The sequence below is a fragment of the Amphiura filiformis genome, chromosome 5, assembly GCF_039555335.1.
Source record: "Amphiura filiformis chromosome 5, Afil_fr2py, whole genome shotgun sequence".
In the NCBI taxonomy this organism is placed as follows: Eukaryota; Metazoa; Echinodermata; class Ophiuroidea; order Amphilepidida; family Amphiuridae; genus Amphiura; species Amphiura filiformis.
The window spans coordinates 53,553,105-53,575,310 of NC_092632.1; the positions used below are offsets into that span (position 1 = coordinate 53,553,105).

The following is a 22,206-nucleotide window of genomic DNA, read 5'->3' on the forward strand; positions in this document are numbered from 1 at the left end:
TACGCAAATTAAGATCAATAAAATTTGGCATGTGCATGATACGATTTTTTGACATTCCGAGAGGAGCAAGCATTTTTTGCCACGCCGTTTGGGAATTTTATCCCCGGGGTAGGAGGGTGGGCTCATAACTATTCACAGCTAAAAGTGTTCTCGACGCGACGCCCGTCTCCTTTTGTTTTGTGAAGTCCGAAGGGGATTAAACTTGTCATTATTAGAGTGTATCCTTTGACATCGCTGACAAGGTCATGACAGATAACAGATATATATCTGTGCAAATCAAGATTACATATTAAGTTCACTTATTCCATAAACGTGCGTTTAGGGACCGTTCACAAACACTTGTTAGGGGGCCTGATGCAAAAAGGGGGGCCCTGAAAATGTTTGACCCTCCTAAGGGGGGCCCTGAAAAAAATGACCAGAAATTTTCCTGGAAAAATTGAGTTTATATGCTTTTCTATGGGGTTGACCCATAATTTCCATGTCAAAAGGGGGGGGGCCTGACATTTTTGAGGTCCATTTTTCGTGATGAATTTTTTTTTGCATCAGGCCCCCCTTACAAGTGTTTGTGAATGGTCCCTTATGAAGTTCTACGATACCAAAAGGTCGATGTCCGGGCATGTCCCAGGTCGATGTACTCGCGTAAATTGTGTGGCTGCATATAGGCGTGGATCCCGGTGGTGGAATGGAAGGGGATAAATCCCCCCCCCCCCAAATATTTTGATAGGAGGATGGTCCATACAATCAGCCCCCAATGAGGGGATCTGGCCAAATTAACCTCATATTTGGCCATTGTAGCCTGAAAAGTGTCAATTTTTGGGCGCTTCGCGCGTATTTATTCCACTTTTGCACCATATTTTTTTTTTGTCTTTCAATGTTTATTAGATTTTTATTACCATATATAACCAATTTAACTTCAATATGGCAAAATTTTTCGCGCGCGTATTTGTTTGATAAACTTCTGTTCTGTCGCCAAAAGGTGCTGGATTCACTAGACTTCAAGAAAAGTTTTTCAACCAACTCCCCCCCCCTTCCCGCCCATGACAAATAGAAATTCTACTCCACTGTGTGGCGTGATAAAGAGGGTCATTTTCAAGATAACATTATTTGTGATTTTATCACCGCCGAGTGTATGCCAAGTATATAAAACAATACATGTACAATTTGCTCTATAGCTCCTTCATTATTTGACCGATAATAACCATTATGTTTTGATATCCAGTGAATCCAGTTTAATCCAGTGAAGATATTGGATCCAAATCATAAATAATTATGACTAAAGGGCGTAAACCACCAAATATTAACGTTTTCTATACCAGGCGTGACAATCCCGGGGGGGGGCACTTCCATGACAGATATATGCATCATGTGCCTCGGGATAGACCCCCTTTTTCAAACCGGCTTATACCCAATGACCCCCTTTTTTGTGTTATGGTCCTACCTATTACCCAATGACCCCCTTTAAAAAAATTCATGTACTCAATGACCCCCTTTTTCTATTTCCTGCTATATAATGACCCCCCTTTTAATTCTCAAATTTAGATGGTATTTTTGTTCTCTTCCAGAAATAATGAGACTTTTCACATTTCCAAGGTGGCCAAGTTGTTTTTACGCAGTTTGGCACTTATTTATGTGTACTTAATGATACTCTTTTGGCAATCCTGTACTCAATGACTCCCATTTTACTTTTTGTTTACCCCAATGACCATCCTTTTTTCAAAGTTTCATACCGAATGACCCCATTTTTATTCAGGTTATGTACTGAATGACCCCATATTTTTGTAATTGTTCATTTGACCTGAATGCCCCCTACTTTTAACATGGCCGAGGCACATCCCTGCCATTTCAGATAGGGAGTGCCTCCCCGGGGTGACAATATTTTTCAGTTTTAACGTCATCCCTGTATTAATTAAGGACTGAAATTTCATTTAAGCTTCAATTTTGGGGAACTTTACAGATTCAGTTTTTTATTTAAAAAAATGTTGAAAAGCGACGCCGCTATTTCAACGCCAAAACTAGCATTAAAACTTGTTCCGTTAGCAGTAATTCGGACATGGCCTACTTTTCTTGTGAAATCGATTTGTATAATTTCATATCTATATAGCATCTTTCATTTAAATCAGAACATGCCAACCTCACGAAGAACATCCCTAAGGACACCACATTTTCTCCAGTAGCCATATACTTTTAACCGGAACTCATCACCATTGCACCTTTCGCGCAGTGATTTTGGTGTATTGCGCCCTAAATATGGACTCGATCGATCCAATTTTATATCAAACATGGATCCAAGCTTCACTGCCCCAGCCTGTACATTTGACCTGACTCATTTGCGGTTAAACGTTACGCATATAAAGTAAAAAGTAAAAAAATGCTTTTCTCCTACAGATTACATACAACATGACTGTGACCGTGACATTCACATATTTGCTATAGCAGCTAGCAGATTTGGGGTCTAAGGTCATTAAAGGGCTATTTCCGGTAAACTAAAAAGTCTCCTTCAAACTTACCGCTTCTTTTCCTACAATAGTACAAGATCAGAGTGTCCGCTAGTGTCTATCGGGTCCTCGTGATTTTAGTTCATGGTCACGCAGGAGTAAAGCCTGGTTAATGACTGTAAATCACCTTTAAATTCACTATTTGCTGCATATTCTGTGCACTGATAATCAGAATACTGCCAAGTGCCAATATAGCATTAAGCCAAGGTGCCGCGTTTCAGATTTAGCTTAAACACGGGATCCAAAGGGGTAAAATTCTAATGTTTGGAATGAAAATTTAAATGTGTGAGGTTGATATGATTCCCGGAGGATCTGTGATATGATTCAAAATATGTTCAACGTCATTTTAAGATCACCAGAATCAAACAAAGGTTAAATTTTATTATTAGAGGAATTGTTATGAAACTTCATCGGACTCGGAGGTCATTTTAAGATTACAGCTGCCTGTGATCGTGCTGTTTGTAGACAGCAGTATATCTAGTTTGTATTGTGTCTCTTAAAATACATTATGAATAAGTCACAGGACTACTAGATAAAATCAAGCTTTAATCACTATCATGAGCACCAAGGAAGAAGTGCACCAAAAACACCCGTTTATAGTCACATTTCATTGTCATTCCAGGTGAATTTTTTTCTTTTTTTTACTGTTAACGAGTCGGGAGTAACTACAGAATACCCCGCTCAGGGTGCCTAACCCTATAACCTAACCCAACCCTAACCCTAACCCTAATCCTAACCCTAACCCTAACCCTAAGCCTAACCCTAACGCTGTGTTGGGAGGTGAGGTGGGTATTCTGTAGTTATGCCCGAGTGGTAATGACTCAAGGCCAAAAACGCCTTCCAAGTTCACTTCAATATGCACAACAAAACACACTGTTTGATTAAGTTAACATTTGGTCTATAACCAATCTAATAGCCATTTGGTCAATAGCCATTTGGTCTACAAACCATTAGTCAACTCTGGACAGATTATAACATGTTGGATCAAGATTTTGATTACCATTCAAAAATTGGACAGGTAGGTTCCCAGCAAACACAAAAACGTTTTAAATAAGTTATATTTTGGCTTTTGGTTTAGGTAAAAACGTTTTAATAACATTAAAATGTCGGGTTATATAAAGGTCATGATAACGTTTTAAAACGTTTTGTATAAAAACACACTACAACAATATTTTTAAATGTTTTCAAAAAATGTTATTGTAAACTATTTTGCAAACATTTTTGCCAAATATTAAGTCAATACTTAAATAACATTATGTTAAAATATTCAAACCCAGCAAACACAGAAATGTTCTTAAAATGGTTTTTTTAATACCTTTTAATAACATTTAAATGTCGGTTTATATAAAGGTCATGAAAACATTTTTAAAACGTTATTGAAAATATTTTGGGCAAACATTTTTCGCAAAATATTTTTTCAACCCCAAATAACATTCTGTTTAGAATGTTTTGTATCAAGTTTTCAATAATGTTTTTGTAATGTTATTAAAACGTTTTATACCCTTTATATAACCCGACATTTAAAGGTTTTCCGTAAAACATTTTTGTTTGCTGAGCAGTAGATTATGAAAAAATGTTTTTAAGGTTATGAAAACGTTTTATACTCTTAATATACCCTTTATATAACCCGACATTTAAACGTTTTCTGACAACCTTTTATAACCTTTTGCGAATGATGTCGAAAACGTTTTGTGTTTGCTGGGTTACTATATAGTATCTATATCTTGAAAAAATGCTCCTGACGTTTAAGTCAGCATAAATGTTGGTATTATAATCACATTTCTTTCACATACTGTTACGAGTCGTTATATATATATAAATAAATAAATAAATAAATAAATAAATAAATAAATAAATAAATAAATAAATAAATATTATATATATATAAATAAATAAGTAAATAAATAAATAGGCTTATATAAATAAATGATTTTACATTCGTTGTCTTTGTGAATTAGTTGCGTGTAAGAAATACGGAATGAAAATTAATTATTGTTGTATATTAGTTTAATATAACTTCCTTATATTATTACGTAAACTTATTAAATACATAATATGACGAGCACGGCGCGGTGAAAGCTTGCAGAAGTTCATTTTTTGTGCTTACTAACCCGCACATACTCGGCGGAGGATACAACAGTTTCAATAAAAACAGTTCAATGTCATGTCAACGACATTATTTTGTTTAGATTTGTTCAGCATGATTTCTTTTTATTTGCTTGGTGTGCATATAATTGAATGCATTTTGAACAAATCATTCCACAGGTTAAGTTTTGCTATTGATATACCATACATTCATGACATTCGGCAAGCTAAGAATTACTTAGCTTGTTTGTACACTCAAATGATCTTTTTGGCTCGTTAGTACAACTTAAATGAAATAAGCACATGCACCCAACTTAAATGTGTCCATATACATGATATAGTTGCTGTTACTTATATTATGTTGTACTAACAAGTCAAAATATCAAAAAAAATTTAAATACCAACAATTCTGTTAGGTTTACTTATTTGAGGTAACACGTTGCCTGAACTTTTCTGATTTTGCCAACTTAAAGAATTCTACAATTCAATAGTTCAGGGGATTTTAAACAACTTAACTGATGCAGCTATCGCTTATGTTGTTGCAACTCAACCAAATTAAGTTGCTGCAACCCAAATTTTGACCACTTCCCCCAACGAATTCAGCTTCATAACTTTGTTTTTCGTAATCAACGCAAAAAGAAAATAATACTAATAATATAGGAACAACTGTTTGATGAAGTTTACTACAAATTTCGTATCATCTGTGATAACCCATTCGATTAAGTACTGCTAATCAAACGATCTTGAATTTTTAAATTTATTCGTTGGAATTTAAAATTAGAAACCTGTTAACTAATGTATTTTTTGTACCAATTGTACCAAAGTATTACGACACGTCACGCGCGAATAACACCGGGGGGGGTCACCCCATTGTGGCCTGTACACCATCCGCGATAATCAACTTTTGAAAAGCACCCTAAACAAGGATTTAACCCTTGGCTAAAACGATACCCTAAACAGGTAACACGCGCCTGTTTTCACACCCTTAACATAGATTTTATTCCTAAATTTCATACCCTAAATTTCACTTCCGCGTATTACATGTAGCAATTGCAATTTTGCTACCCGTTTTTTCCAATTTTTCATGTTTTGACACCCTAAACACGATCCGCGCGTATCGTTCTTACCCACGAAAAACTACCCTTTTTACGCGTTTTTATTATCGCGGATGGTGTACAGGCCACAATGGGAGTAAACCCCGGGGAATATTAAACATCATGTAGGAGTCAAACTGCCACAAATGGCGCCTATTGTCTTTAGACCACAAAATTTTTCGTCCATGGTATAGACCTAAGATACTTACACTAGAATCGTGACGCAATTCTAGTCGCCCTTCCCATAATTCAACTTGCCCTTGTTGCAACTGTTACTATAATTGAAGACCGAATGAAAAAGACTAGTTTGCATCTGACGTCAGGGCAACGGCGCGGTGTGATTGGATGCTGACCTTCGCAGTTCAGTATTTTTGGTGTTGACAGGACGTCAGATGCAAACTTGTCTTTTCAATTCGGTCTTCAATTATACTGCATGAAATCTCACATGAAATCTTCATTAGGTCTATCGTCAGCACTGTTTCTCTCAAAGGTCCCAAATCCGCTATCTTTGCTCAATACGGAGCATGTACGATCTGGTTGTTTGTTTGTTGGCTCGCCCGGGTGAAGCAACTCGTTAACAAAGGTTCCCAGTCCGTTTTCTTCAATTGCTGTCAGGTTGGTATGGCAAGACGTTGATAACCGTACATAACCATGGTGTTCATCAATCACTGGCATCCCATTTGAAGCGTGTGATGTTATTGTTTCTTCATCAAGTGAATCATCACTTGAAATGGGGTGCTCTAAAAGTATACTGGGACAAATTGTTGGCTTGTCCATAACACCTGGTAATGGCGAATTTGAACATGTGTCAAACCCTCCTGGATAATCATGCTGTTCTGCACTTCTGCTATTAGATACTTGAAACGCAAGGTTGTCAATACCAAGGTCATCAAAAGATGGGTTTAATATCCCCTGCCGCTGATCATCTTTCAGGTGAGACAGACTTGAACTGTTTTCCTCCTTGATATGTTTGTCCGTTTCCACATTTACTGACTCAGTCTTAGAATTATACCGAGCGCACTTTCTTTGGAAGAAAGCTTTACCTTTATTCTTCACCCGTGATACCATCGTTGTCTTGAACTTCGGTGTCTGCACTTTGTCTTTACAACCGTCCCCTGATGTCGGTATTGTATTCAGATTGCTTGTATTTTTCTGCACATGAATATCATGCTTCTGAAGAGTTCGAACAGCTTCTTCATTTGTGTCATGGACTGCAAAGAACAGGTCTAGTGCCAACGCTTGTGGACATCGTGTATGGTTTGTCAAACCTTCCAAGACATCATCATCATTATCATGGATGTTTGTGAGATGTAGAAGATCTCTCCATGCTTGCTGGGAGCCTGGTGCGGTAAAGGGCTGACGAAGGCGTAGGTCCTGCAGGTCACGCGAACTGGGTTGTATTAGCTGATGGTCGTCAATAGCAACAACATGGTGATCTTTATCGGAGTTCTTGGAAGATTCCTGAAATTTTTCAAAGATAAAAGTATGAAAATTTTAATGTTTGCTGTTTATTTATGAATAACATAAGGACTATAACCTGAATTTGTTTTGTATCAGAGCCACGGGTTAATGTATGCATCTTTCAACATGTGATGTACTATATGCCTGCTATGCTGACTCATGCAAGCAGACATCGTGATTACCACAAGCAGCGTCATATATAGCCCCGTGCACCGGCCGTTCCATTCCTTTATCTTATATTACGATATCATTCCAAATAGATCATATACCTGGATTGGACTCTGTTGAAGATTCAAAGTCACCCCATTGGATTCGAAAGACTCCTGGAAGACCCTGACAGAAGCTTTGCATTTTCCTTGCAAGCCCGCTGTGTCCATATCATCAGCAATGACATCAAAACTAACTGTACTGGAATCAAACTTGTTACGTTGTGACCAAACATCATGAAAAGAGACAATCTATGTAATATAAATAAAATAATTACCAGATAAAAAAAGTTAGTTTTATCTTCAAATCGATTTTTGTTTTTGTTTTAAAATATGCGAATGCAACAAATGGTCAACAATAGTCCTATCAGAACAAAGAAGCACCAATGGGTCAACGGAGTGACGAGTAGTTGGTCCACAGGCCAATATGATGATATAAATTTGCAGCTACACCTGACCTCTAGGCTACAGCACCAAAGTCGTGCTTTTCATAATGGATCTCAGGATGACTTCTTCTTGGACCACATCCATCAGCGCAGGTCATGTCGGTTCTTGGATGAGTACAGCACCCGGAGGATAAATCGGGAAAATCATTCTTTTACACGCTACACTTTCCGATACTGACTTCGAGTTGCATGCATATAATTTTGTGTAACCTCAATTCTAATCCAATTATATCCAGAAATTGTCTCCATCTCATATATAATTGTATGTGTTAAGGCTCAACTTACCTGCCGTTTCGCACCCCTTGTTCTCCATCCTGGCGAAATCTTGCTAACTTCCACTATTACGTTATTTGTGCAACCTTTAACAAAGCTGACGGGTAGTTCGCTCAATACCTGTGTTGTCGTCTGCTATAAAAGAAATATATATAATAACAAGTTAGTTTCTCTTTGTACCTTACCACCTTTGGCAACATGCTCAAGATGTTATTTAAAGCCATATTATAACATTTGCTGAGAAGAACGTCCTCAACAAAATTTTTAATTCAGGTTTTTACACGATTGTAATGTACTTTAGTAAACAAAGATTCTCTGCAAAAATCAAGACTTTAGGTGCTGTACTTTGATTGATCTCATCACATTTGTAATGCTAGTAAAAGTATAGAAGGCGATGTGTCTGTACCCGGCGCTGTAAAGGTATCGCGGATAGTAACATGTTAACAAAAGTGTTAATAATAATTATGAGCCCTAGGGGAGCGTCCCGGGGGGGGGGCAAGAATTTTTTGGCCAGCCAAAAGGGAGGGGGCAAGCAATTTTTGAAGAAGAGAGGGGGAGGAAAGCGATTTTGGCACACATTCTTCTGGCGCATTTGAGATAAAACGCTCTAAAAAAGAAATAGGAAAACAGTAGGGCCTACGGAAATGCTTAAAAATACGCAAATTAAGATCAATAAAATTTGGCATGTGCATGATACGATTTGTTGACATTCCGAGAGGAGCAAGCATTTTTTGCCACGCCGTTTGGGAATTTTATCCCCGGGGTAGGAGGGTGGGCTCATAACTATTCACAGCTAAAAGTGTTCTCGACGCGACGCCCGTCTCCTTTTGTTTTGTGAAGTCCGAAGGGTATTAAACTTGTCATTATTAGAGTGTATCCTTTGACATCGCTGACAAGGTCATGACAGATAACAGATATATATCTGTGCAAATCAAGATTACATATTAAGTTCACTTATTCCATAAACGTGCGTTTAGGGACCGTTCACAAACACTTGTAAGGGGGGCCTGATGCAAAAAGGGGGGGGGCCCTGAAAATGTTTGACCCTCCTAAGGGGGGCCCTGAAAAAAATGACCAGAAATTTTCCTGGAAAAATTGAGTTTATATGCTTTTCTATGGGGTTGACCCATAATTTCCATGTCAAAAAGGGGGGGGGGGGCCTGACATTTTTGAGGTCCATTTTTCGTGATGAATTTTTTTTGCATCAGGCCCCCCCTTACAAGTGTTTGTGAATGGTCCCTTATGAAGTTCTACGATACCAAAAGGTCGATGTCCGGGCATGTCCCAGGTCGATGTACTCGCGTAAATTGTGTGGCTGCATATAGGCGTGGATCCCGGTGGTGGAATGGAAGGGGATAAATCTCCCCCCCAAATATTTTGATAGGAGGATGGTCCATACAATCAGCCCCCAATGAGGGGATCTGGCCAAATTAACCTCATATTTGGCCATTGTAGCCTGAAAAGTGCACATTTTTGCGCGCTTCTCGCGTATTTATTCCACTTTTGCACCATATTTTTTTGTCTTTCAATGTTTATTAGATTTTTATTACCATATATAACCAATTTAACTTCAATATGGCAAAATTTTTCGCGCGCGTATTTGTTTGATAAACTTCTGTTCTGTCGCCAAAAGGTGCTGGATTCACTAGACTTCAAGAAAAGTTTTTCAACCAACTCCCCCCCCCCCCTTCCCGCCCATGTCAAATAGAAATTCTACTCCACTGTGTGGCGTGATAAAGAGGGTCATTTTCAAGATAACATTATTTGTGATTTTATCACCGCCGAGTGTATGCCAAGTATATAAAACAATACATGTACAATTTGCTCTATAGCTCCTTCATTATTTGACCGATAATAACCATTATGTTTTGATATCCAGTGAATCCAGTTTAATCCAGTGAAGATATTGGATCCAAATCATAAATAATTATGACTAAAGGGCGTAAACCACCAAATATTAACGTTTTCTATACCAGGCGTGACAATCCCGGGGGGCACTTCCATGACAGATATATGCATCATGTGCCTCAGGATAGACCCCTTTTTCAAACCGGCTTATACCCAATGACCCCCTTTTTGTGTTATGGTCCTACCTATTACCCAATGACCCCCTTTAAAAAAAATTCATGTACTCAATGACCCCTTTTTCTATTTCCTGCTATATAATGACCCCCTTTTAATTCTCAAATTTAGATGGTATTTTTGTTCTCTTCCAGAAATAATGAGACTTTTCACATTTCCAAGGTGGCCAAGTTGTTTTTACGCAGTTTGGCACTTATTTATGTGTACTTAATGATACTCTTTTGGCAATCCTGTACTCAATGACTCCCATTTTACTTTTTGTTACCCCAATGACCATCCTTTTTCAAAGTTTCATACCGAATGACCCCATTTTTATTCAGGTTATGTACTGAATGACCCCATATTTTTGTAATTGTTCATTTGACCTGAATGCCCCCTACTTTTAACATGGCCGAGGCACATCCCTGCCATTTCAGATAGGGAGTGCCTCCCGGGGTGACAATATTTTTCAGTTTTAACGTCATCCCTGTATTAATTAAGGACTGAAATTTCATTTAAGCTTCAATTTTGGGGAACTTTACAGATTCAGTTTTTATTTTAAAAAATGTTGAAAAGCGACGCCGCTATTTCAACGCCAAAACTAGCATTAAAACTTGTTCCGTTAGCAGTAATTCGGACATGGCCTACTTTTCTTGTGAAATCGATTTGTATAATTTCATATCTATATAGCATCTTTCATTTAAATCAGAACATGCCAACCTCACGAAGAACATCCCTAAGGACACCACATTTTCTCCAGTAGCCATATACTTTTAACCGGAACTCATCACCATTGCACCTTTCGCGCAGTGATTTTGGTGTATTGCGCCCTAAATATGGACTCGATCGATCCAATTTTATATCAAACATGGATCCAAGCTTCACTGCCCCAGCCTGTACATTTGACCTGACTCATTTGCGGTTAAACGTTACGCATATAAAGTAAAAAGTAAAAAATGCTTTTCTCCTACAGATTACATACAACATGACTGTGACCGTGACATTCACATATTTGCTATAGCAGCTAGCAGATTTGGGGTCTAAGGTCATTAAAGGCTATTTCCGGTAAACTAAAAGTCTCCTTCAAACTTACCGCTTCTTTTCCTACAATAGTACAAGATCAGAGTGTCCGCTAGTGTCTATCGGGTCCTCGTGATTTTAGTTCATGGTCACGCAGGAGTAAAGCCTGGTTAATGACTGTAAATCACCTTTAAATTCACTATTTGCTGCATATTCTGTGCACTGATAATCAGAATACTGCCAAGTGCCAATATAGCATTAAGCCAAGGTGCCGCGTTTCAGATTTAGCTTAAACACGGGATCCAAAGGGGTAAAATTCTAATGTTTGGAATGAAAATTTAAATGTGTGAGGTTGATATGATTCCCGGAGGATCTGTGATATGATTCAAAATATGTTCAACGTCATTTTAAGATCACCAGAATCAAACAAAGGTTAAATTTTATTATTAGAGGAATTGTTATGAAACTTCATCGGACTCGGAGGTCATTTTAAGATTACAGCTGCCTGTGATCGTGCTGTTTGTAGACAGCAGTATATCTAGTTTGTATTGTGTCTCTTAAAATACATTATGAATAAGTCACAGGACTACTAGATAAAATCAAGCTTTAATCACTATCATGAGCACCAAGGGAAGAAGTGCACCAAAAACACCCGTTTATAGTCACATTTCATTGTCATTCCAGGTGAATTTTTTTCTTTCACATACTGTTAACGAGTCGGGAGTAACTACAGAATACCCCGCTCAGGGTGCCTAACCCTATAACCTAACCCAACCCTAACCCTAACCCTAATCCTAACCCTAACCCTAACCCTAAGCCTAACCCTAACGCTGTGTTGGGAGGTGAGGTGGGTATTCTGTAGTTATGCCCGAGTGGTAATGACTCAAGGCCAAAAACGCCTTCCAAGTTCACTTCAATATGCACAACAAAACACACTGTTTGATTAAGTTAACATTTGGTCTATAACCAATCTAATAGCCATTTGGTCAATAGCCATTTGGTCTACAAACCATTAGTCAACTCTGGACAGATTATAACATGTTGGATCAAGATTTTGATTACCATTCAAACATTGGACAGGTAGGTTCCCAGCAAACACAAAAACGTTTTAAATAAGTTATATTTTGGCTTTTGGTTTAGGTAAAAACGTTTTAATAACATTAAAATGTCGGGTTATATAAAGGTCATGATAACGTTTTAAAACGTTTTGTATAAAAACACACTACAACAATATTTTTAAATGTTTTCAAAAAATGTTATTGTAAACTATTTTGCAAACATTTTTGCCAAATATTAAGTCAATACTTAAATAACATTATGTTAAAATATTTAAACCCAGCAAACACAGAAATGTTCTTAAAATGGTTTTTTCAAAACCTTTTAATAACATTTAAATGTCGGGTTATATAAAGGTCATGAAAACATTTTTAAAACGTTATTGAAAATATTTTGGGCAAACATTTTTCGCAAAATATTTTTTCAACCCCCAAATAACATTCTGTTTAGAATGTTTTGTATCAAGTTTTCAATAATGTTTTTGTAATGTTATTAAAACGTTTTTATACCCTTTATATAACCCGACATTTAAAGGTTTTCCGTAAAACATTTTTGTTTGCTGAGCAGTAGATTATGAAAAATGTTTTTAAGGTTATGAAAACGTTTTATACTCTTAATATACCCTTTATATAACCCGACATTTAAACGTTTTCTGACAACCTTTTATAACCTTTTTGCGAATGATGTCGAAAACGTTTTGTGTTTGCTGGGTTACTATATAGTATCTATATCTTGAAAAAATGCTCCCGACGTTTAAGTCAGCATAAATGTTGGTATTATAATCACATTTCTTTCACATACTGTTACGAGTCGTTATATATATATAAATAAATAAATAAATAAATAAATAAATAAATAAATAAATAAATAAATAAATAAATAAATAAATAAATATTATATATATATAAATAAATAAGTAAATAAATAAATAGGCTTATATAAATAAATGATTTTACATTCGTTGTCTTTGTGAATTAGTTGCGTGTAAGAAATACGGAATGAAAATTAATTATTGTTGTATATTAGTTTAATATAACTTCCTTATATTATTACGTAAACTTATTAAATACATAATATGACGAGCACGGCGCGGTGAAAGCTTGCAGAAGTTCATTTTTTGTGCTTACTAACCCGCACATACTCGGCGGAGGATACAACAGTTTCAATAAAAACAGTTCAATGTCATGTCAACGACATTATTTTGTTTAGATTTGTTCAGCATGATTTCTTTTTATTTGCTTGGTTTGCATATAATTGAATGCATTTTGAACAAATCATTCCACAGGTTAAGTTTTGCTATTGATATACCATACATTCATGACATTCGGCAAGCTAAGAATTACTTAGCTTGTTTGTACACTCAAATGATCTTTTTGGCTCGTTAGTACAACTTAAATGAAATAAGCACATGCACCCAACTTAAATGTGTCCATATACATGATATAGTTGCTGTTACTTATATTATGTTGTACTAACAAGTCAAAATATCAAAAAAAATTTAAATACCAACAATTCTGTTAGGTTTACTTATTTGAGGTAACACGTTGCCTGAACTTTTCTGATTTTGCCAACTTAAAGAATTCTACAATTCAATAGTTCAGGGGATTTTAAACAACTTAACTGATGCAGCTATTGCTTATGTTGTTGCAACTCAACCAAATTAAGTTGCTGCAACCCAAATTTTGACCACTTCCCCCAACGAATTCAGCTTCATAACTTTGTTTTTCGTAATCAACGCAAAAAGAAAATAATACTAATAATATAGGAACAACTGTTTGATGAAGTTTACTACAAATTTCGTATCATCTGTGATAACCCATTCGATTAAGTACTGCTAATCAAACGATCTTGAATTTTTAAATTTATTCGTTGGAATTTAAAATTAGAAACCTGTTAACTAATGTATTTTTTGTACCAATTGTACCAAAGTATTACGACACGTCACGCGCGAATAACACCGGGGGGTCACTCCCATTGTGGCCTGTACACCATCCGCGATAATCAACTTTTGAAAAGCACCCTAAACAAGGATTTAACCCTTGGCTAAAACGATACCCTAAACAGGTAACACGCGCCTGTTTTCACACCCTTAACATAGATTTTATTCCTAAATTTCATACCCTAAATTTCACTTCCGCGTATTACATGTAGCAATTGCAATTTTGCTACCCGTTTTTTCCAATTTTTCATGTTTTGACACCCTAAACACGATACGCGCGTATCGTTCTTACCCACGAAAAACTACCCTTTTTACGCGTTTTTATTATCGCGGATGGTGTACAGGCCACAATGGGAGTAAACCCCCCGGGGAATATTAAACATCATGTAGGAGTCAAACTGCCACAAATGGCGCCTATTGTCTTTAGACCACAAAATTTTTCGTCCATGGTATAGACCTAAGATACTTACACTAGAATCGTGACGCAATTCTAGTCGCCCTTCCCATAATTCAACTTTCCCTTGTTGCAACTGTTACTATAATTGAAGACCGAATGAAAAAGACTAGTTTGCATCTGACGTCAGGGCAACGGCGCGGTGTGATTGGATGCTGACCTTCGCAGTTCAGTATTTTTGGTGTTGACAGGACGTCAGATGCAAACTTGTCTTTTCAATTCGGTCTTCAATTATACTGCATGAAATCTCACATGAAATCTTCATTAGGTCTATCGTCAGCACTGTTTCTCTCAAAGGTCCCAAATCCGCTATCTTTGCTCAATACGGAGCATGTACGATCTGGTTGTTTGTTTGTTGGCTCGCCCGGGTGAAGCAACTCGTTAACAAAGGTTCCCAGTCCGTTTTCTTCAATTGCTGTCAGGTTGGTATGGCAAGACGTTGATAACCGTACATAACCATGGTGTTCATCAATCACTGGCATCCCATTTGAAGCGTGTGATGTTATTGTTTCTTCATCAAGTGAATCATCACTTGAAATGGGGTGCTCTAAAAGTATACTGGGACAAATTGTTGGCTTGTCCATAACACCTGGTAATGGCGAATTTGAACATGTGTCAAACCCTCCTGGATAATCATGCTGTTCTGCACTTCTGCTATTAGATACTTGAAACGCAAGGTTGTCAATACCAAGGTCATCAAAAGATGGGTTTAATATCCCCTGCCGCTGATCATCTTTCAGGTGAGACAGACTTGAACTGTTTTCCTCCTTGATATGTTTGTCCGTTTCCACATTTACTGACTCAGTCTTAGAATTATACCGAGCGCACTTTCTTTGGAAGAAAGCTTTACCTTTATTCTTCACCCGTGATACCATCGTTGTCTTGAACTTCGGTGTCTGCACTTTGTCTTTACAACCGTCCCCTGATGTCGGTATTGTATTCAGATTGCTTGTATTTTTCTGCACATGAATATCATGCTTCTGAAGAGTTCGAACAGCTTCTTCATTTGTGTCATGGACTGCAAAGAACAGGTCTAGTGCCAACGCTTGTGGACATCGTGTATGGTTTGTCAAACCTTCCAAGACATCATCATCATTATCATGGATGTTTGTGAGATGTAGAAGATCTCTCCATGCTTGCTGGGAGCCTGGTGCGGTAAAGGGCTGACGAAGGCGTAGGTCCTGCAGGTCACGCGAACTGGGTTGTATTAGCTGATGGTCGTCAATAGCAACAACATGGTGATCTTTATCGGAGTTCTTGGAAGATTCCTGAAATTTTTAAAAGATAAAAGTATGAAAATTTTAATGTTTGCTGTTTATTTATGAATAACATAAGGACTATAACCTGAATTTGTTTTGTATCAGAGCCACGGGTTAATGTATGCATCTTTCAACATGTGATGTACTATATGCCTGCTATGCTGACTCATGCAAGCAGACATCGTGATTACCACAAGCAGCGTCATATATAGCCCCGTGCACCGGCCGTTCCATTCCTTTATCTTATATTACGATATCATTCCAAATAGATCATATACCTGGATTGGACTCTGTTGAAGATTCAAAGTCACCCCATTGGATTCGAAAGACTCCTGGAAGACCCTGACAGAAGCTTTGCATTTTCCTTGCAAGCCCGCTGTGTCCATATCATCAGCAATGACATCAAAACTAACTGTACTGGAATCAAACTTGTTACGTTGTGACCAAACATCATGAAAAGAGACAATCTATGTAATATAAATAAAATAATTACCAGATAAAAAAAGTTAGTTTTATCTTCAAATCGATTTTTTGTTTTTGTTTTAAAATATGCGAATGCAACAAATGGTCAACAATAGTCCTATCAGAACAAAGAAGCACCAATGGGTCAACGGAGTGACGAGTAGTTGGTCCACAGGCCAATATGATGATATAAATTTGCAGCTACACCTGACCTCTAGGCTACAGCACCAAAGTCGTGCTTTTCATAATGGATCTCAGGATGACTTCTTCTTGGACCACATCCATCAGCGCAGGTCATGTCGGTTCTTGGATGAGTACAGCACCCGGAGGATAAATCAGGAAAATCATTCTTTTACACGCTACACTTTCCGATACTGACTTCGAGTTGCATGCATATAATTTTGTGTAACCTCAATTCTAATCCAATTATATCCAGAAATTGTCTCCATCTCATATATAATTGTATGTGTTAAGGCTCAACTTACCTGCCGTTTCGCCCCTTGTTCTCCATCCTGGCGAAATCTTGCTAACTTCCACTATTACGTTATTTGTGCAACCTTTAACAAAGCTGACGGGTAGTTCGCTCAATACCTGTGTTGTCGTCTGCTATAAAAGAAATATATATAATAACTAGAGTCAACAGACGCTGAATACAAGCCGCAATTTGACCCCTATAACTTGACACCTGGGTTACGGATGGGGTCAACTGCTCTTACACTGTGCTTAGGATGTCATAAGAAATATTCCTGGTGAATTTCAGCTTAATCGGAACTTATACATGGATTTTGATTTTTTGAAAATTTTTGATTGACCTTTTGACCCCTTTAATGACCTTTGACCTCAATGTAAAAAAAAACCTTATGTACACCGACAAAATGCATTGTTTCAATTGTAATTAAAAAATTCTAACATGTTCAGTTCTTGAGATAAAAATTCTTGAAGTTATTCAGCTAAAAACAGGAAGTGACCCCTTAATGACCTTTGACCCCAAAAATAAAAATACCATGCATACATCAGGGAACACTAATTCATGTATGTTGGTTATATTATTCTGGTCTGTTTACATTTTGAGATAAAATTTTTTTGAACATTTTTGGTTTTTGACCGGAAGTAACCCCTTAATGACCTTTGACCCCAAACCTGTAGGCATCCTAAAGACCCTGGCTAGTAGCAATGCATGTGTGCTAATGGCGACTCTCTGCTATATAATTTGTAAAGACAGTGATTTTTTGAATATTTTTAGCTTTCAGACCGGAAATGACCCCCTTAATGACCTTTGACCTCAATTCTTTTTAGGAAGTTTTAAGCACTGCCACATGTTGATTCATATGCATGAGTCACATGATCATTGCATGAAATTTGTGGAAGGAGTAGCATTTTTTTGTGAAATCACATTTTTGACCATTATAGCTAGGTCAAAGGTCACAGCAAGGTCAAAGTCAAATGGAAGGTTTGGCCTAGTCCAGTGGTCATTTGGTTCAAGTATGGTTGAAATCTGTCGAAGCATAAGAGAGCTAGGGCGAAACGTGGCAAATCACGCAAAAATGTCACGAGTTGCCAGAAGAAAGAAGAAGAAGAAAGAATTGAGAAGAGACAGAACAAGCCGACATCCGTCGTCGGCTTGTAACAAGTTAGTTTCTGTTTGTACCTTACCACCTTTGGCAACATGCTCAAGATGTTATTTAAAGCCATATTATAACATTTGCTGAGAAGAACGTCCTCAACAAAATTTTTAATTCAGGTTTTTACACGATTGTAATGTACTTTAGTAAACAAAGATTCTCTGCAAAAATCAAGACTTTAGGTGCTGTACTTTTGTCAAAATCCGTGATTTTGAATAAACCGATGGAACCGTCGTTTTATTATTACGATAGAAATATTAGTCGAACGAATATGTGTTGTTCATAACACAGTACTACGTACACGGCGTGTGGGACACACACACACGCCAGAGGATCGTACTGTATTACGACCGCCGGAGTAACATGCATTGGCGCTATTAGTAAATTCCAATTTTCTTTGCTTTACCTCACTTTTTCGGCTCAAAATTAAAGGGGACATATCTGACAGTAAAAGCTAACATTTTATGGAAAATAAATACTAATCTATTTTTAAAGAAATGTTATAATATGGCTTTAAATCATGATAGTATGGTAGTTCCGGGCATGTTCTCTGCCCAGGGCATGGAGACGCAAGACGTGAAAGTGACGGCGTCATCAGTTTAGCAGTCACTCATCCCGGATTCGAAAGCTATGTTCAGAGAAGTCAAGTTTCCTCAATACTATAGCGGTACTGAACATGCTTGCAGTGACACCGTTATATTGTTTGTGGGTTTGTGTTGTGTGACGTCACTTTTACGTCTGGCGTCTTTAGGAGATGATTCGCACACCTCCCGATTATTGCCGTTACCTGATCATCGTGTTGTTGTGTCCGATTTGTTCCAGGTACTATTCCCGTAGCTGCCTCAGCTCTATTCTGATCCTCTATTTCCTCATCGACAATCATTTTTGCTTCATGCGAATCAATTTCATTACACACACTGCTGAGTAATTCAAGTGTTTCTAGAACTTCTTTGCCTTCGTCAGCTTGCGTCAAGAAGAAGGAGTCAAGTAAAATTGCCGTTTGACTACGGTCTTTCTGCTGCTTTGCGCCGTGCACTAATTTGAGATTCAAACTGCCAAGTTTTCCCGCCACTGCTGACCATCCCACAAGACCCGTAGTTTCGAGAAAATCAAGTGTCAGACAAAGGTCCTTGAAGCGCTCCTTGTCCAAGAACATTTGACTCTCATTGCAGGGATTATAGTAGGAACCGGGAAGACATTGTCTGAACCTCTTCTCTAATGATGTTATCTAAAAAAATAGAGTGGATGATAATGATATTAGTCAATACACCACATTAATCAATACCTTCTGAGAATGCATTCTTCTCTTTCATCCTAGTAGATTGTTGACAAACAGTCCAATGGTAATATTTATTATTTACTTACGTTTTCTCCTTTATATGCGACGCAAACACTGATCTTCATCTCTGTGTTGCTTTCATTGATGTACGCAGCTACGTTCATCATCTTAGTTGCTGTGGCGTCAGCCTTGTCATCACGGGGTCTGCCTGAAAACCGTTGACCGCAAAAATGCGTCATTAACAATGTCAGTTTGTCTTTCTGTCGTACGAGGATTGTTTCTTTCCCGTTTTCCAACCTTCTCCAGACGCCTCCATCTTTCTGCTTTAATTGATGAGTGGTAAACTCCCAATCATTGACATCAGTAGCAGAATGTGGTACAGTAAGAAAGACGTGTTTGTTGAATTGTAACCCAGATGGTCCGCAATGAACAGATTGTGATAGCCACGTTTCAGCATCATCTAATGAAGACGCTCCATCAGTCGGTAACACATATATGTACACCAACTGAAGATCACCAGGTGGAATCGCACCAGGGGGAACATACATATTGGCATTTCTCTTTGGCAGTGATATACGTCCTCCCTTTTCTGTTAGAAATGCTCCCGCGAAATACGACGTTCGTACAGTCCTCCCAGCAAGACTTTGAGGAGACATTCGTTGTCTTGTCTGGAATAGTAGTAAAGACTGAACAAGTTCAGCGACGGGAGTTAATTGTGGAGTGCTTAGAAGTGGTATGTTGGTACTATTCTCATGTGTCCTCAAGTTGTTGACGGCAATAGAACTGGGTACATTGGCCTTGAAGGAGTCGTATCCAGAATCTGGCCTGTGTATTGATGACGCGTTTACAACCGAAACTTTGACGGTTTCTGTTATTTCCTTTTCCGATCCCAAATCCTCATAATCTTGGTATATTGCTTCACATTCTTCAACTTCTTTTTTAGAATGAAAACATCTTCCGAATAAACTATTCCATAGTGTATAAAACCCGCGACGATTTGGTTTATTAGAAGACGGCGAATTATCTAATGTGATATGTTTACTTGGTGTGTTAACTACTGTTGGAAATTTTGTAGCATCACAAATATCAGCATCACTTGGCTCTGATTCTATTTCATGTATGGTTTGTAAATCTGTATTCTTAAGCGATTCCTCTGTCGCACCACTGTCCATACTATCAGTTCTCACGAGAACTTCTTGGTTCTGGGAGGCATGTTTAACAATTACGTGTCTTTGAACATACGCTCCATCGGAAACATCAGATGATAAAGACACGTTTTTGTCGTCCTTCGTATTTCCGCATTCCTTTTGAACAACCTCGCTAGCACCAGCAGACGCAATCAGTGTTGATGATGAAATAGTCATATTTTCTTCATAATCTGATGTTTGTTCAATCTCGTCTGATATTTCTTGAGTTAGCATCTTAAATTGTAAGCGAATGTCTTCTGACAAGTCAAGTCTTTGGATACTTGGCGTGGATGACATTCTACTGCTGAGTCCGCTGTCTGTGGAGACGGTGGTGCTTGTGAGATTAGAAGAGTCTTCTTCAAATGGACTTGCAGTCTTATCTGTAGTGTGATGATATGTTGCTCTACGCCCGTAGTATGCTGTGTTTGCTTGCGTCTCTTCATTAAACTTAATGGGTTGCGTTTTTGGACGACGCTCTCGCTGAATATTGTTGGCAGCCATGTTTTTTGGTATCTGAAATAGGAAGGTGACGAAAAGTTCATTTACAGTCTCACGGGTACTGTTGACATTATATTATAATCAGATTATTATTATCATCAGATATCGAGAGCGGGATCGAAAGTTCCAAGAAACCATTATATACACTCAGCGGAGAGTGCATTACTACTCCCCCTTCACCCCAGAAATATACACACACATACGCATACATAAATGCTCACACAATATGTACTTATATATGTGCCACGCGTTCGCATCTTTGGAATTGATATTAACATTTTCCTCGAGTCATTGGGGTCATTTCGTATTGCTACAACGCGTTGCTTTCGAAAAGACAGCACAGCCAATAGGAATAGAGCTTTTGGCAACACGCTGCTTACAGCAATTCATTGTTTTTACCACTGGTGTCTTACGAAAGCAACCCATTTCTTTTGGCCTCCTAAAGCCTATTCCTATGTATTGGTCGTCTTAACAATGCGTTGCTTTATTGAAAGCAACAGAAAGCACTTGTCACAAATTCGTAATGACCCCAATGGCTTGCGATATATTATAATTGTTTTGAGAGTGTTTGTATAATTATTTTCTAAGTTTTGTAAAGGATTGTTATTGTATGTTAAATCTCTCTGTTCAGTAATTTGAAATCTTCATCTTGTAACGCTTTTAACATGTTTAAATCTTGCAAGACTGGCAAATCTTGTAACGCTTGTAAATCTTGTAACGCTTGTAAATCTTGTAACACTTGTAAATCTTGTAACGCTTGTACGGTGTTTCTTTCTTATTAAACAAAGTAAGAACAACCTCGCTAGCATAAACAAATAAAGAAATAAATGTGGTATTCTTTATAAACTCGTACACTTCTAACATGTCTAATATCATGGCAAAAGTAATCACGCTAATAATGCTAACGAATTGGGTGGTATACGTTTCCGAGCTAGTGAAATCACGTCGAATTGTCTGCATTGACAAGATTCATTAAGGCGTATGTTGTGCTCAGAAGTTGGAAATAAGTACCATAATTCTTTCTTTAGAGTTTTCAACACACCAATGCAAAAATACCAGGTAATCGGCCCACGGAAAATTGATGAAATTGCGTCTCTGCAAAAGAAAGTGCGTGAGCTGAAATGCAACATCACACATGTATTTACATCATTTCCTATGACCTTGCACAAGTGATCATGTTCATAATATAAAACTATAGTTTGGTAATAGTACTCTATAAATTAGTTGTTTACTGTAAACAAAGAAACAAAAAGTACCATAAGATTATCACCTAAAAATGCAATTTTGCTTTTTGTAAAATCATTGCACT

General features: G+C 37.6%; 2 protein-coding genes across 2 annotated transcripts; both read right to left on the reverse strand.

Moving 5' to 3' along the window:
• Nucleotides 1-5,937: 5,937 nt before the first annotated feature.
• LOC140151688 (uncharacterized) lies at nt 5,938-8,284 on the reverse strand. Its single transcript, XM_072174023.1, has 4 exons — nt 8,246-8,284; nt 8,073-8,195; nt 7,405-7,593; nt 5,938-7,135 (listed from the first exon to the last, which is right to left on the reverse strand). The coding sequence occupies exons 1-4, from the start codon at nt 8,282-8,284 to the stop codon at nt 6,116-6,118; spliced, it is 1,371 nt and encodes a 456-aa protein (XP_072030124.1). The 3' UTR covers nt 5,938-6,115.
• Nucleotides 8,285-14,160: 5,876 nt separating this feature from the next.
• LOC140152276 (uncharacterized) lies at nt 14,161-20,909 on the reverse strand. Its single transcript, XM_072174581.1, has 5 exons — nt 19,299-20,909; nt 18,721-19,161; nt 16,801-16,917; nt 16,128-16,316; nt 14,161-15,858 (listed from the first exon to the last, which is right to left on the reverse strand). The coding sequence occupies exons 1-5, from the start codon at nt 20,898-20,900 to the stop codon at nt 14,839-14,841; spliced, it is 3,369 nt and encodes a 1,122-aa protein (XP_072030682.1). The 5' UTR covers nt 20,901-20,909; the 3' UTR covers nt 14,161-14,838.
• Nucleotides 20,910-22,206: the final 1,297 nt, after the last annotated feature.

Excerpts from the sequence above, each read along its gene's own strand:
- LOC140151688 (XM_072174023.1), bottom strand. The coding sequence starts at position 8,284 with ATGGCTTTAAATAACATCTTGAGCATGTTGCCAAAGGTG. Across the intron at positions 8,196-8,245 it reads TGAGCATGTTGCCAAAGGTG|CAGACGACAACACAGGTATT; the intron begins GTAAGGTACAAA and ends TTTCTTTTATAG. Across the intron at positions 7,594-8,072 it reads CAAGGGGTGCGAAACGGCAG|ATTGTCTCTTTTCATGATGT; the intron begins GTAAGTTGAGCC and ends TATATTACATAG.
- LOC140152276 (XM_072174581.1), bottom strand. The coding sequence starts at position 20,900 with ATGGCTGCCAACAATATTCAGCGAGAGCGTCGTCCAAAAACGCAACCC. Across the intron at positions 19,162-19,298 it reads TCGCATATAAAGGAGAAAAC|ATAACATCATTAGAGAAGAG; the intron begins GTAAGTAAATAA and ends CTATTTTTTTAG. Across the intron at positions 16,918-18,720 it reads CACAACAACACGATGATCAG|CAGACGACAACACAGGTATT; the intron begins GTAACGGCAATA and ends TTTCTTTTATAG.